The sequence below is a fragment of the Carex rostrata genome, chromosome 8 (assembly GCF_964058835.1).
Source record: "Carex rostrata chromosome 8, lpCarRost1.2, whole genome shotgun sequence".
In the NCBI taxonomy this organism is placed as follows: domain Eukaryota; kingdom Viridiplantae; phylum Streptophyta; class Magnoliopsida; order Poales; family Cyperaceae; genus Carex; species Carex rostrata.
In genome coordinates this window covers 198244-214143 of record NC_135925.1, presented here as the reverse complement: position 1 = coordinate 214143, position 15900 = coordinate 198244, and the positions used below count along the sequence as shown (strand labels likewise).

Below are 15900 nucleotides of genomic sequence, written 5' to 3'. Positions count from 1 at the left end.
CCATTGATTCTGTTGAAATGTACAAATTAAGAGATCAGTAAAGCTAAATACAACATCATCGATCTCTCTTTTGTTCGTTTTCAATGCTTTAAATTTACATCTATTAACTGATGGAGATCCATTTCAATGCTGAAGAAGAATCGCAGTAATAATCCATTTACGGCAAATCATGTAGTAGTAGTAGTAGTAGTAGTATACAGGGGGGCCTTCTTTTCATTCTGTCTGGAGCTAGAAACAACCCAATACACCAAACCAGATATAAAGAAGCTGACGAACCATGCGTTATTGTAAGCTGTCATAAACACTTTCGATGTGTTCGACAAAATGCCTACCTTGTGCAAAAACCCAGGCAAAATAGGCAAAACACCTGCAACAAGTGCCACCAATGCCACAATGTTGAATCCATTATAGTAGTAATAAGGACCATCAACACTATCCGAGTACAACCCCTCCAAATCTAATTTCATACGCTTCACCAGATAGTAATCAGACAGCATTATCCCTCCAATCGGCCCCATTAGAGCAGAGTAACCGAGCAACCAAGTATACACAAAGCTCTCACTGGAACTCAGTAGCCTCCATGGCTGGAAAGCAATGCCCAGAAGAGCAGTAACAACAGCACCTCCAGTAAATGTAAATATTTTCGGGTTAAGACTAACCAAGGCATTTGCCGGAGCAACCACATTTGCAGCTATGTTAGTGGTGACGGTAGCAAGGCTAATTCCAAAAATGGAAATTACTTTCGTAAATGGCCCACCGATCCGCCTCAAAAGCTGGATCGGGTCAGAGATTACCTGACCAAAAATGACCTCTGTAGAAGAGGTCACAGCTAAACCGGCAAAGGTGAACACAGCCATGAAAAATGGAAGCCCGATTTGCCCGAGAATTTGGTCTTTCTGGCTACGGGCATAACGAGTGAAGTCGGGGATGTTGATTGCAACAGTGGCCCAGAAGCTGATGTTAGCAGTGAGCGACGGGAAAAAGACAGCCCAAAATTGCGCACCGGACAAACGGGATGGGAGAGAGAGCATCGGGCCAAAGCCACCAGCCATGAAGTAAGCCCAACCAAGGAGCGCAGAGACAAGAAGTATTAAAATCGGTGCTGCATATTGCTCAAGTGCTCTGATACCATCCATTCCTAGTTTGGTCAAATATGTTTTGTTACTAAATCTAATCTAAGGGTAAATTGAATTCATATTATTAATTTGTTTATTTTTATTGAATTCCAATTATTAAAATTTGAAGAAAATGCTTGCCTTTGAGAACAATTGCTAGCTGAGCCAACCAAAAGAGCATAAAGCACGCGAATTCAAGACGGAAGGAAGAGGGAGAAGGGGAGGAGTTAAAGAGCAATAAAAAGAGGGTCTGGCCACCAATCCACGACTCGATACCGAACCAACCGCAGGCAACAAAAGCACGAAGGAGAGACGGTATGTGGGACCCTCTGGGGCCAAATGATGCACGTGCCAGTACAGGAAACGGGATGCCGAGTGCTGTGGCAGGATAAGCAGTCAGAAGGAGGGGGATAAGGAGGAGTGCATTTGCAAGGAAAACAGTTGAGACGCCTTGTAACCAAGACATGCCGAGATCAACAAGGCTACCAGCCAGGTAATATGAGGGGACCCCTACAACTAAGCCAATCCAAAGACTGGCTAAATTCCATGCAGTGAAGGTTCGACCGGATGGCGGGATCGGTGCCAGGTCACCTTCTGGGTTCGGATTCGGATTCGGATTTGGATTTGGATTTGGATTGGATTTGGGAGGCAGTAACTTAGGACGGATAATGGAGAGGCCGGAATGGAGAGGAGAGAAATGGAGAGTTGAGGGAAATGAGATGGAATGGGGTTTGACCTTGACGGGTAATGGAAGGCGGAGAGAGCGGAGAGAGCGGAGGTGAGAGAGACGGAGACGGAGACGCAAGCATGTTGACTCCATTAGCGAGGGAGGGGAGCGAGGGAGGGAAGCGAGACTCCTGGATTGAAAATAAGCAAAGCAAAAGACTTGGAAAGATTGAAGCTGATTTAACAAGATGCTCCTGGATCATGCACCCAATTTTACCGCTGCTCCACTGGAAATACGACTCCTGGATTAAGTTTTAACTTGGACGTCGTGAGCCTAGACCAACCATTTGTTACCATAAGGATTGAACATGAGTTGTATGAAGAAACCAGCAATGACGACAGAGCCGTTTGTTGACTTGATAGTTGATACTGTACGTCGATCCCAATCAGATTGTCACCAATTCCCAACTCCTCAAAGTGGGAGTGGGTGGTTTACTGGTTTCTATTTTCTTCCTTTATAAATTATAATCATAGATTTCAAAATTGTTACTTAATGTCTTTGCTGGTATGCCTCTAGGGCTGTAAATGAGCTGAGTTTGAGCGAGTTACCTCCAACTCGAACTCAGCTCATTTAATAGGTAACGAGTGCATGTTCATATTATTGAGTTTTGTCATGTATCAGTAACAGAAAGTCATTTAATTAATTTTAAATTTAACTCTGGTACAGTTCATGCAGGCTAGATTGAAGTTAATTTAAACTTCTATTTTGAAATTACAACTATGAACATATGAAAAATGACAATTTGTAAAAAGAAAAATATTACAGGATATTCTTAATTTTTATCATAATAATTTGTAAAAAGAAAAATCTGACATAAATAAATGTGGCAGACTGAGACAGCTAAAGCCAATTCCATTTCCAGCTCGGGCTGATTTGAAGGGAGCTCAATTCCGACTTCCGAGCCCATCCCGAGCGAACCACGACCATTCAACCGTACGTTTTTATCGAGTTTTTATACGTATTGTGATATCGTTACAAGTTTTGAAACCTTAACCGTTTTAATCAACTATTAGTTCAATCATATTATTGGGATGCATACCAAAATATTAATTAATAATTTAATACAGAGGGAGCATTACCAATGCTTTTGTAAATTAATTGAAGAAAGAATTTAGACCAAATTTAGACCGCATCTAGAGTCCACGGAGCCCAAAATTAATTGTAGAAAAAAGAGCGGTCTAGATTTAAACACAGACGGGCCGAAAGAAATTGGGTATCTATTGTAAATACAAGGGGTTTTCCGGAAGTGCTCTGAATTCGCAAAAAGGACGGGAGCCGTGTAGGACGTTGGAGACTAGAGTGGAAAAAAAAGGTGCCGTGTCGTGACTAACACGCTGTGATTTTTGTCTCGTACCGTGTCATGTCGTAATCAAGTGAACAATGACCTGTGTCATGATCAAGATTCACCATCTGATTAAGACCTAAGTCACCTAACAATTCTAATTACACGTGACTCGCATGATTACGTGCCATGTTGTCCTGTGAACGGAGCTTTTGCATGCCGTGTCGTGACCAAAATGTTAAGGAGTGGTCATAACACGCGACACGCAAATCAAGGCACGAAACAGTAATACGTGTCGTAACCCTGCCATTTTTCCCACTCTATTGGAGACTGAGTGAGTTATATTCGTAACTTTTTTTGCAGTACAAATAATGAAATACATATATCGATATTCAATTAATATATATATATATAGAGAGAGAGAGAGAGAGATGGGCTATGGTGCATTGCAATGCATGGAGGGATTTGTGCATTTGACCATAAATTTAAAATTCAAAATCCAAATGGCCGATCCAAACCATTCATCTTGTTCTCCATATTAATATGTGCTTGGAGACCAAATTTTACATTTTTCTTAATTTTTTTACTATTTATTAAGTATTTTACAAAATTGTTGATCCAACGGTGGCTTAACAAAACAGTAAAATCAGCAGCCACCGTTGGATCAACAATTTTGTAAAATACTTAATAAATAGTAAAAAAATTAAGAAAAATGTAAAATTTGGTCTCCAAGCACATATTAATATGGAGAACAAGATGAACGGTTTGGATCAGCCATTTGGATTTTGAATTTTAGATTTATGTTCCAATGCACAAACCCCTCCATGCATTGCAATGCACCATAGCCCATCTATATATATATATATATATATATAGGGATGGGCTACGCTACTCCATGGAGTAAAACACATTTGTACTCCACGCCGTATTTTCATTTTGAAAATCCAAACGACCGATCCGAACGTTAGATGTGATCTCCATATTGAAATGTGCTTGGAGACCAAATTTTATATTTTTTGGAATTTGTTTACTATTTATTAAGCATTTTTCAAAATTTCTGTTTTGCTGTGAACAGTAAAAAACAGTAAAATTTTCTGGACCATCGGATCAGCAATTTTCAAAAATACTTAATAAATAGTAAAAAAATTCCAAAAAATGTAAAATTTGGTCTCCAAGCACATTTCAATATGGAGATGCACATCTAACGGTTCGAATCAGTCGTTTGGATTTTCAAAATAAAAATATGGCGGCGTGAAGCACCAACTCATTTTACTCCATGGAGTAGCGTAGCCCATCCCTATATATATATATATATATATATATATATATATATATATACACACACACACATATATAGAGAGAGAGTTGGGCTATCGTGCTTCGCGAAGTAAAGCAAGTGTTTTACTTCACTCATATTTTGTGATTTTAAAGTTCAAAACGTCGATCCGAACTGTTCAAGTTGATCTCCATATTAAATTGTGTTTGGAGACCAAATTTTTACTATTTCTTTATAATTTTTTAAAATCACTATTTTTGATGGTTCAGAAATAGTAAAAAAAATGATTTTTAAAAATTCTAAAGAAATAGTAAAAAAAGTTCCAAAAAAAATAAAATTTGGTCACCAAGCACAATTTTATATGGAGATCAATTTTTTGAACTTTAAAATTGAAAATATAAACGTGAAGTAAAATACTTGTTTTACTTCGCGAAGCACGGTAGCCCAACTCTCTCTCTATATATAGTTACCAATATCCTATATATTCGGATTAACAGTAAATATCTTGTAACTAACAACTTTTTATGAATATAGTTACAATATTTAATATTTACCATTGTGATTGACTATAGAAAAATATATTTTACCTTGTTTCTAATATTTACACTTTTGTTTATATATGTAATAATGTCTTTTTTTTTTTTTTTGAAAGGCTTGGTAGAAGCTAACAAGTATATATGTAATAATGTCAATTGTTAAAATGTTGGTTGCCGACATATAATTAACCGTAAATTACACATATATAAATAGAAAGCAATGAAAAATGTAGTCTAGAAAATTAGGTCCCCCCGTCCCCGCCTTAATTAAAATTAAACTTGATATGCATAATATACGACACACATCGTTACCTTGTTATGTTCATTCAGGTCAGGTCAAGAAAGTTTAAAGACTAAACCCCCTTTGCCGTCATGTCTTTCTTTTCTTTACCAAACTTAATTTTTAGGCTTAATTAAGACAAATCTATTAGGCCCACAACAACTCTGGGTACTACTTCCCTAATTACACTACTACTTTTAGGTACTTCAAATCAATTATTATTTATTAGGCCCTCAAATCTCAAATCTCAATTATTGTTTATTTTTCTACCAGGTTTTCAGTTTCCTGTTTGTACGAGTGTTATGTGGGATTGTCTAATTAATTTTCCAACTAGCTTTTTAGTCTACTATTTCTATCATTGTCTACTTAATTGTTCTACTGCTTCTTTTATTTGTTTCTTTTTATTTGTTTTTTCCCCCTTATATTTCACTTCTTCTTCTTTTTCCTGTTTTACGTACTAAAATTTAGTGGTATTTTGCCTTCTATGGAAAAAGGGCAAGGCATTTCAACATCAATTAAGCCAGAAAATTGTTACTGTCTTTACCTTGTTTAAATTGCAGAAATCGAACAAAAAGAGCAATTCTGTGCGGGCCACACAAAATAAATTCAAGCTGAAAATAAAATTCAAAATTTATCAAGTATTCTCCTTTCAAAACAGAGAGTTGTGCGGGTCTTTGTGCGGCCTTAAGGAATTTTGTGTGGGCCACACAAAATTCTGCATGATCCCCAGCCGATTCTCCATTCTGTGCAGGCTGCAGGAAATTTGCACTGGCCGCACAAGAGGCCGCACAAATGTCAGTCTGGCATGATTTCACCATATCTCTTCAGATTTCCTTCTAGATTTCGGAGGATTGTTTCCCAAGGCACAAAAATAGTTATATATTGACAGGGAGACAGCAGGGGAAGACATCTTTCAACTTAGCTTTTATTCTATACATCTTTCTATATATTTCTCTCCTCTCCGCGTGATTGAAGGTGATTGGAGCGAAGGATTGAAGGCTTTCTCGAGCGAGCAAAGGTGAAGACAAGGGGCAGCAAGCGAGGAGAAGGGTGTGTTTAATTCTCTTTCTTGTTTTTTCTCAGTTTTTATCATATTTACTCTTGTATTTCTCTTGGATGTTAGCGCACCCATGAGAGGCTAGATTTCCTCTATAGAGGCTAGGCTTTAAACATGAACTTGTGTTAAAATCTACCTTAGTTGGATATTTTTCTCTATGATGATTGTTTGGTTGCATGTTTGTTCTTATTGATTTTATAATTCATGTGCCTGTATGATTTGTGTGCTTATTAATTAGCGTCACGTTTAGGTCTAACAAACTTAAAGTGCTAGGATCAAAGAATTGATGGTACCAAATTGTATATATGAATAACCTTAGGATTAAGATTAGAAATGACCAAATCTATTTCTTAGTCCGGAACCACAAGAAACGAAGGTTGAATTGATGTGAATGACTTAATCGTGAAGCCTCATATTTGATTGGGACCTCTAGAATTGAACCAAATATTGGTATGAAGAACTTAATCGTGAAGTATTGATATTTAGGGATAAACTAGGCTAACCTGTGCTTATGGTCTAGATAGCTAGGGTGAAAGACTTAATCGTGAAATTCGAACTATCTAGGCACGTCATTAATTCACGGATTTTCATTTTTAGATTTCTCCGTTTCTGCATGCGTCCGCACTAGCGCCCCAGTGTGTTCGCACTAGCCTCAGACTTTTCTCTTTCCCTGAAGATTCTGAAACTTGAAAAAATCGGCTAAGTAGTGAGTGCTTCCACACTGGATGGTCAGTGCGTTCGCACTAGGCTTGGACATTTTCTGGTAGTGCTGAGATGCTGGAAATTTGTCTAAGTACCGAGTGCGTCCGCACTGGGGTCTTTTCTTCATTTTTCTTCATTTTCTGCAATCTAAAGCCGAGCAAACGCAGTAACTTGATTCTAGGTGTATTCTATTCTTGTGTACAAAATACAAGATATTTGATGTTATTTCATGATGAAAACTAGATCTAATGTATATATAATTTATGTCTATCAGCTAACCAATAAAAACTCATTTCTACGTATATTCCTGTACAAGTACAACATACACCCACTTGGCAGAATAGAGAAAGGTATAGGTCCGATGCCCATCGGACCTAGTTTGGTTCCGATGGGCAGATATACCGTTTAATTTGCTTCAAGATTTGTGCGCACGAATATTAAAGCAGACGCGAATCCTAAAACCAATCTGACGGTGATTGAACCCGTTTGAACCAAAATAGGTCCGATGTCCATCGGACCTACTCTGTTTCCGGCAGAATATGTCAATGCTCAAATAGTTTTTTTTTTTTTTTAATAGAGCCAATACTCAATAGTTGAGTTACTATTTACTATTAAAAAGGGACAAGACCCGGTTTCATTAGATGGAACATATATTTTTTATATATAAAGGTGAAAATTATGTTATTTTGCATAACACTGTTCAAATAAAACATTTTTATATAAAGTTGACATATGATTCATGAATTGCACTTGTTTTGGCTGTCATCAAGAGCTTGTAAAAAACGTACTAATGTGAATAATTTCTAGACGTTGAATTTTCAACTTATTGATTCACATAAACAAAATTGAAATGTGATAATTTTTTATGAGCACATAGAGAAAATAATATATATCACATCTAATGGTTTTATTTTGACTTTTAAGTTTTAAATTTTAAGTTATTAAAATTTTTAAAATTAAAGACATAACAGAGACACAAAAAATGAAACATTTGAACCCTTCTCTAAATAAAAAGCAATGAAAAATGTAGTCTAGAGAATTAGGTCCCCAGTCCCCGCCTTAATTAAAATTTAACTTGATATGCATAATATACGACACATCGTTTGAGGTCTCCATCCAGCCAGTCATTAGTCAACACTCATTATTATATATATATAGTGAGAGAGATGGGCTATGGTGCATTGCAATGAATAGGCACCCTTGTGCATTGGACCATAAATTACCGATTTAAAGTTCAAATGACCGATTCAAGCCGTTCATCTTGTTCTCCATATTAATATGTGCTTGGAGACCAAATTTTATACTTTTTGAAATTTTTTTACTATTTTTTAGATTTATTAAAAATCTGAAAATCTGGGTGAACAGTAAAAACAGTAAAAATTTCTGGACCACCGGATTAGCGATTTTCAAAGTGGCTTAATAAATAGTAAAAAAATCCCAAAAAATGTAAAATTTGGTCTCCAAGCACATATTAATACGAAGAACAAGATGAACGGTTTGGATCGGTCATTTGGACTTTGAATCCATAATTTATAGTCCAATGCGCCCTATATATATGAGATGGGCTATGGTGCATTGCAATGCAAGGGCACCCTTGTGCATTGGACTATAAATTATGGATTCAAAGTCCAAATGACCGATCCAAACCGTTCATCTTGTTCTTCGTATTAATATGTGCTTGGAGACTAAATTTTACATTTTTTGGAATTTTTTTACTATATAATAAGATTTATTGAAAATCTGCAAATCTGGGTGAACAGTAAAAACAGTAAAAATTTATGGACCACTGGATCGGCAATTTTCAAAATGGCTTAATAAATAGTAAAAAAATTCCAAAAAATGTAAAATTTGGTCTCCAAGTACATATTAATATGGGGAACAAGATGAACGGTTTGGATCGGTCATTTGGATTTTGAATTGGTGATTTATGGTCCAATGCACAAGAGTGCCTATGCATTGCAATGCACCATAGCCCATCTCATATATATATATATATAGAGGAGGGATCGAGTTACAATAAAGTTACCACAATCATTTTCTACATTTTCAAAGTTCAAATTGTCAATCCAAACCGTTGCAAATCAAATTTTACATTTTTTTGGAATTTTTTTACTATTTATTACGTATTTTACAAAAATTAGTCAATTTCAGACCATTGAATTTTCTACCCATCTTAATAAATAGTAAAAAAATTTAAAAAAATGTAAAATTTGATTTGGAAGCACATTTTATTGTGGAGATCATGTTGAACGGTTTGGATCGAGGATTTGGACTTTGAAAATGTAGAAAATGATTGTGGTAACTTTGTTGTAACTCGATCCCTCCTTATATATATATATATATATATATATATATATATATATATATATATATATATGAACAGGAGGGATCCAATTACACCATTTTATGGTAACACATCTTGACACCATATTTTTATAAGTCATTTTTGCGATTTTAAAATCCAAACAGACGATCTGAACTGTTCAACATGATCTCCATATTAAAATGTCCTTGGAGACCGAATTTTACATGTTTTGGAATTTTTTTTATTATTTATTAAGATGTGTACAAAATTATTGTTTTCAGGCAATTTTGGACCATTGAAAAACAACAATTCTAAAAAATTATAAATAAATAGTAATAATTTTTCAAAAATTGTAAAATTTGGTCTCCAAGTACATTTTAATATGAACATCACGTTGAACGGTTTGGATCGACTATTTGAATTTTGAAATTACAAAAATGACTTATAAAAATATGGTGTCCAGATGTGTCACCATAAAATGGTGTAATTGGATCCCTCCTTATATATGAAAATGCTAATATGCTATGCGTAGCATAGAGGGTCTTCATGCAACGGCTCAATATTTGAGTTTTCGAAATCCTAACGGTCAATACGAACAGTTCAACATGATCTCCATATGAATATGTACATGCAAACCAAATTTTACATTTTTTAGAATTTTTTTACTATTTTACAAAATCACTTGTTCTGAAAATTCTGCACCATTCAGATCTAGTGATTTTCTACATATCTAAAAAAATAGTAAAAAATTCAAAAAAATGTAAAATTTGGTTTGCAAGTACATATTCATATGGAGAACATGTTGAACAGTTCGGATCGACCGTTAGAATTTTGAAAACTCAAATATTGTGCCGTTGCACGGATGCCTTATATATATATAGAGGTTGGCTAAAATCAAAGTGGTAGTTCCTGAGCTTTGGTGCTACCAATTCGTTTTTCAATTTTCAAAGTTCAAAACGTTGATCTGAACCGTTAAAGTTGATCCCTATATTAAAATGTGTTTGGAGACCAAATTTTACATTTTTTTTGGAATTTGTTTACTATTTATTAATATGGTTTGAAAATCGTTGTTTTTTAATGGTGCAGAATTTTAATAAAAAAGAGCGATTTTCAAACCATCTTAATAAATAGTAACAAAAATTCAAAAAATATAAAATTTGGTCTCCAAGCACATTTTAATATAGATTAAACATTTAATGGTTTGAATCTGTTATTCGGACTTTGAAACTAGAGATATGAGCGCGAATTAAAACAGCCCGTTTAATTCGCGAAGTAGCATAGCCTTACTCTATAGTCTATATATATATATATATATAGAGGTTGGCTAAGATCAAAGTGGTAGTTCTTGAGCTTTGGTGCTACCAATTCGTTTTTTAATTTTTAAAGTTCAAAACGTCGATCCGAACCGTTCAAGTTGTTCTCCATATTAAATTGTGCTTGGAGACCAAATTTTACATTTTTCTGAATTTTTTTACTATTTATTATGCCACTTTGAAAACAGCTGATCCAACGGTGGCTTAATAAAGCAGTAAAATCAGAAGCCAAAGCTCAGGAACTACCACTTTGATCTTAGCCAACCTCTATATATATATATATATATAGAGTTAGGCTGGGGTGCTATGGATAGCATAGAGGCCTCTATGCTACGGCTCAATATTCGAGTTTTCAAAATCCAAACGGTCGATCCGAACCGTTCATCTTATTCTCCATATTAATATCTGCTTGGAGACCAAATTTTACATTTTTCTGAATTTTTTTACTATTTATTAAGTATTTTACAAAATTATTGATCCAACGGTGGCTGCACAAAACAGTAAAACCGTTGGATTAGCGATTTTCAAAGTGGCTTAATAAATAGTAAAAAAATTCAGAAAATTATAAAATTTGGTCTCCAAGCAGATATTAATATGGAGAATAAGATGAACGGTTTGGATCGACCGTTTGGATTTTGAAAACTCGAATATTGAGCCGTAGCATAGAGGCCTCTATGCTATCCATAGCACCCCAGCCTAACTCTATATATATATATATATATATATATAGATAGAGAGAGAGAGAGAGAGAGAGAGAGGAGAGATCGGATGACATCGTTTTTTGGTGACATCGAATAACATCGTGCATTTTGGTGACATCGAATAACATCGAATAACATCGTTTTCAAAGTCCAAAGAGTCGATCCAAACCGTTCAACTTGATGGATATGTTAAAATGTGCTTGCAGATCAAATTTTACATTTTTGTAATTTTTTTACTATTTATTAAGTATTTAACAAAATCGCTATATTCAGACCGTTGAATTTTTGTACCCATCTTAATAAATAGTAAAAAAATTCAGAAAAATATAAAATTTGATCTACAAGCACATTTTAACATATCCATCAAGTTGAACGGTTTGGATCGACTCTTTGGACTTTGAAAATGCACGGTGTCATCCGATGTCACCAAAAAACGGTGTCTTTTGATCCCTCCATGCAACGCCTTGCATTTCGACTTTTCAAAATTCTAACGGTCGATCCGAACCGTTCATCTTGTTCTCTATATTAATATGTGTTTGGGGACCAAATTTTACATTTTTTGAAATTTTTTTTACTATTTCTTTAGATTTATTGAAAATCATTGTTTTCAGCAAATCTGGACCATAAAAAAACAGCGATTTTCAATAAATCTAAAGAAATAGTAAAATAAATTCCAAAAAATATAAAATTTGGTCCCCAAACACATATTAATATGGAGAACAAGATGAACGATTCGGATCGACGGTTAGGATTTTGAAAAGTCAAAATCCAAGAAAGTCTAAAGACTAAACCCCCTTTGCCGTCATGTCTTCTTTTCTTTACCAAATTTTTAGGCCTAATTAAGACAAATCTATTAGGCCCACAACAACTCTGGGTACTACTTTCCTATAAACACTATAGTACTTCAAATCAATTATTATTTATTAGGCCCTCAATTATTGTTTATTTTTCAACCAGATTTTCAGTTTCCTGTTTCTACGAGTGTTATGTGGGATTGTCTAATTAATTTTCCAACTAGCTTTTTAGTCTACTATTTTCTATCATTTGTTTCTTTTTGTTTGTTTTTTCGCCTTATATTTCACTTCTTCTTCTTTTTCCTGTGTTACGTACTAAAATTTAGTGGTATTTTGCCTTCTATGGAAAAAGGGCAAGGCATTTCAACATCAATTAAGTCAGTAATTTCAATATAAAATTAAGCATCAATTATGCCTGCATGCATTGGTAGGAAGAATTAATCAAGCCAACCAAATTAATTACATAATTACAGATATTAAAAAATCAAATCAAATGCAATCCAAATAAAAACCGTTTGCAAACCCAATATGAACCAATTAAACCAAAACAAACAAAAAAGTAAAAAATCATATTTCAACATCACAGTACACCCGGTCAAATGAAGTTGCTGAATTTGGTGAGAAACCAACATTCACAGGTGTGCAATAGACTCTCAACTTGTAGTGCTTTGACTTAACAACCCCAACCTTGAAACGGATCCGTGCCCGGACCCGAACCTCCAACCCGATATTTCCGGTCGATTTATCGTGTTTGAGATCCTTTGCCGCTTGGTCTTGCAGTTGTGTCGAATTGGCCACGGCTTCTATGTCTAACCTCGTGGTATTTCGATGTGGTTGGAAGAATGGCGAAGTCTCTGTTAGAGCTATCATCTGGTTATCATACCTAATAATCAAACAATTAATAATTAAACATGTACGTATACAATCAGATGAGAAATATATATATAGAGTACTGATAAATAAATTAATTACCAGACGGAAATTGTTAAGTCATCATAGTAAACCGCCACCTTATGATTGGCATTAAGAGCACGTAGTGTGAAATTAAATGCTGCATCTAACTTATTTTCAGAAGAAATATTGAATTTTTGAATGGCAGCATGCTCGATCGTATAATCAATCGGCACTGGTCGAACGACGAGCCAAAAAATAAGAATAATGAGGCCAATGATGACAATCAAGAAAAGCAATGCAATTGCGATGCATTGTAGCCTGCTCGGACGCGGACCTGGCAAGCCGGGAACGCTGGCTCTACCAGCCATGGTACTATATATATAGTTTTGCTAAGAGATAGAATTAGAGGATTCAATATTTAGTATTTAGAGATAGAAATCAAATTATGTTGGGATGGGTTTAAAGAGAGGAAGATTGATACTTTGAGTAATGTGAAGTGCTGTAACAGCCTGTTAATTAGAGACCAACCAATTGATATGTGTTGAGAAATGATTTATATAGTTTTTGGTTTATTATTAATTCCTTTTAATTCTTTCTGTTTTCTCTAGCTTTGGATTTGGAATACTTGCTAAGCAGTGAATACTCTCAACTCAAGGGACGAAATTAAAGAGGTTAAAAGTGGTCTTTTATTTGAAATAGTTGTAAGAAGACCGCAAAAAAGTTATTCCTTGTCCTGTTTTTTCTGTTCCGATTGCATTGCAATATTGCATGATTGCTTTATGCTTTCCCAATTTTTCATCTTAAGAGAAGAACTTCTTCCCTTGCATGCAAGTTATTCTTTCCCCCTACATAAATTTTAATTTCTAATTCCAGCGATTCTTTTGGCAAAAACAATTGGTTCTTCACTTGGTAACAAACTTTAAAATGATCCAGAATATATATAGTTATTTCATATATTCCTGCAAAAATGGAGAGCTCTCTGTACTTGATCTCAACGAACAATTAACTTAGTTCGTCAAAAAACAAAAAAAAACTGTTGAAACAGCAGCAGCTGCTGCCTGCTTGGAGGGAGGGAGTCAACTCTTATCTTCTCAAATTTGGAGAAGAAGAGCTCAGAATTTTCCCAATTTCCAACATTAATTTGCAATGGTTTTCTGTGCCTCCAACAAAACCTCGAGCAGAGTGAAACGAAACGCACTGTTGTTACCACAAGTTTTCAAGGAGTTGTAATTAATATTTTGTTAATTTCTTACAGTAGAAAAGCATTGTCAGAAATGGATACTGACATGTGCTAACCTAACAATGCGCGAAATTAGGTTTTTTGTTTTTTTTTGTTTTGTTTTGTTTTGTTTTGTTTTATACCGGTGAATTATGAAATTGGAAGGATGAATTGAGTATGTTGGTGATGAGAGAATTTTCAGAAAATATGAGCAACTGCATAAGCAATCAAGTCTTGATTTAGCTGATTGCACATCATATATATTAATATCATAGTGATTTGAAAGATTGAGTTAATTATCTGAAAACAAATTAAATATTGCTTCAACTTTGAAACATCGATCAGATTTTGGGCCATGAATTATATTATGAATTTCTTATCAGTTTGATCGATTACGTTAAAACAAACAAACAAACATATAAACAAACAAATTAAACGGCAGGCAGGCAGGCTAATAATTAAATTGAACATTAATTGGATCCGTTGTGTAATTCTTCAACACAAATTACAGGTGCTGGGTATATATATCCTGACAAAAAAAACTTGGGTTGTTCGTTGCTTAATTATGCGGTAGATGGGCGAATTTATTGGGTCATATATTCAAGTCCAACAAGTAGAAACAGTGAGAACCATAAAACTATATATTTAATATAACAACACTTTCTATTGTTTCTTCTCATGTTAATTCATACTGTTTCTTAATTTGTTCATAAATGTACAAGGAGTGTCAATAAATATATATATATATATATCTCATATTTGGTTGCTACTTCAGATTTTAAAAGGATCAAGTACCTTACTTCATTTTACTTCTCATATTTTACATTTTTATTTGTCAGCATAATTTAAATTAGAGTAGGGTTAAAATTAACTTTTGTGTTTCAATTACGCTTCACATTCTTTTTTCATTTTCAAAATTTGAACTGTTCAACATGATCTTCATATTAAAATGTGTTTGGCGATCGAATTTTGTATATTTTTTTTTAATATTTTTATTTATTTTTAGATAGATACAAAATAATTATTTTCAGATGATTTTGTACATATTTAAAGATAGTTAATAAAAAATGGTTTATTTTGTATCATATTAAGCAATTTGGATCAACTGTTCGGACATTGAAAATAGAGGTAAATACGCAGAGCATGATTGGAGCACAAAATGTTGGAATAAAATGAATAATTAAATTAATCCATTTGGAAGAATAAAATGTTGGGAATGTGAATCTCTTTAACTATGACAGTGAGTCTTGTAGGTGAGATCGGTGTGGAGTAAGTTAATTGGGAGAATGTACAAATTGTCTTTCATTTTCAAATCAACAAACAAAATACCCATCTTCATAAATTATTAACAAAATGCCCTTGTGGGCTCCACTTTCTCTTCCTTTTTCTCTTCCTCTCACTTCTCCTCATTTACTCTCCATCATTTTTTATTTAAAATGGAGAGTTATGCAACATACCAACAAATATAAACACATTTCCTTGTTGCATAATTTGTCGTGTTTTATTTAATAAATCAATCTCTTTATGCAGTTTTTTTTATTTCAAATGGAAGATTATACAATAGACCATAAAATATAAAACGCATCAAAATTGGTTTATTATTTAATGTTGGTCATTAAATTGCTTTCAATTTAAAAATTGTAATAAAATTATTTATTATTATGTTATTAATATTTTCTACTAGATTCACGAAGTCTGT

General features: G+C 34.2%; 2 protein-coding genes across 2 annotated transcripts; both read right to left on the bottom strand.

Moving 5' to 3' along the window:
• Positions 1 to 78: 78 nt before the first annotated feature.
• NCS1 (permease, cytosine/purines, uracil, thiamine, allantoin family protein) lies at positions 79 to 1950 on the bottom strand. The gene is made up of 2 exons (XM_078307523.1): positions 1257 to 1950; positions 79 to 1138 (listed from the first exon to the last, which is right to left on the bottom strand). Exons 1-2 carry the CDS (start codon positions 1933 to 1935, stop codon positions 168 to 170), a joined length of 1650 nt encoding a protein of 549 aa, XP_078163649.1. The 5' UTR covers positions 1936 to 1950; the 3' UTR covers positions 79 to 167.
• A 10507-nt stretch (positions 1951 to 12457) lies between these two features.
• On the bottom strand, positions 12458 to 13394 carry LOC144558640 (uncharacterized protein At1g08160-like). The gene is made up of 2 exons (XM_078307490.1): positions 13061 to 13394; positions 12458 to 12971 (listed from the first exon to the last, which is right to left on the bottom strand). Exons 1-2 carry the CDS (start codon positions 13348 to 13350, stop codon positions 12656 to 12658), a joined length of 606 nt encoding a protein of 201 aa, XP_078163616.1. The 5' UTR covers positions 13351 to 13394; the 3' UTR covers positions 12458 to 12655.
• Between the last annotated feature and the right edge of the window lie 2506 nt (positions 13395 to 15900).

What these genes read in the sequence shown, in the direction of transcription:
- NCS1 (XM_078307523.1), bottom strand. Translation starts at nt 1,935, where the DNA reads ATGGAGTCAACATGCTTGCGTCTCCGTCTCCGTCTCTCTCACCTCCGC. An exon ending in GCTAGCAATTGTTCTCAAAG is followed by an intron (nt 1,139 to 1,256) that starts GCAAGCATTTTC and finishes TGACCAAACTAG; the next exon opens with GAATGGATGGTATCAGAGCA.
- LOC144558640 (XM_078307490.1), bottom strand. Translation starts at nt 13,350, where the DNA reads ATGGCTGGTAGAGCCAGCGTTCCCGGCTTGCCAGGTCCGCGTCCGAGC. An exon ending in GACTTAACAATTTCCGTCTG is followed by an intron (nt 12,972 to 13,060) that starts GTAATTAATTTA and finishes TTTGATTATTAG; the next exon opens with GTATGATAACCAGATGATAG.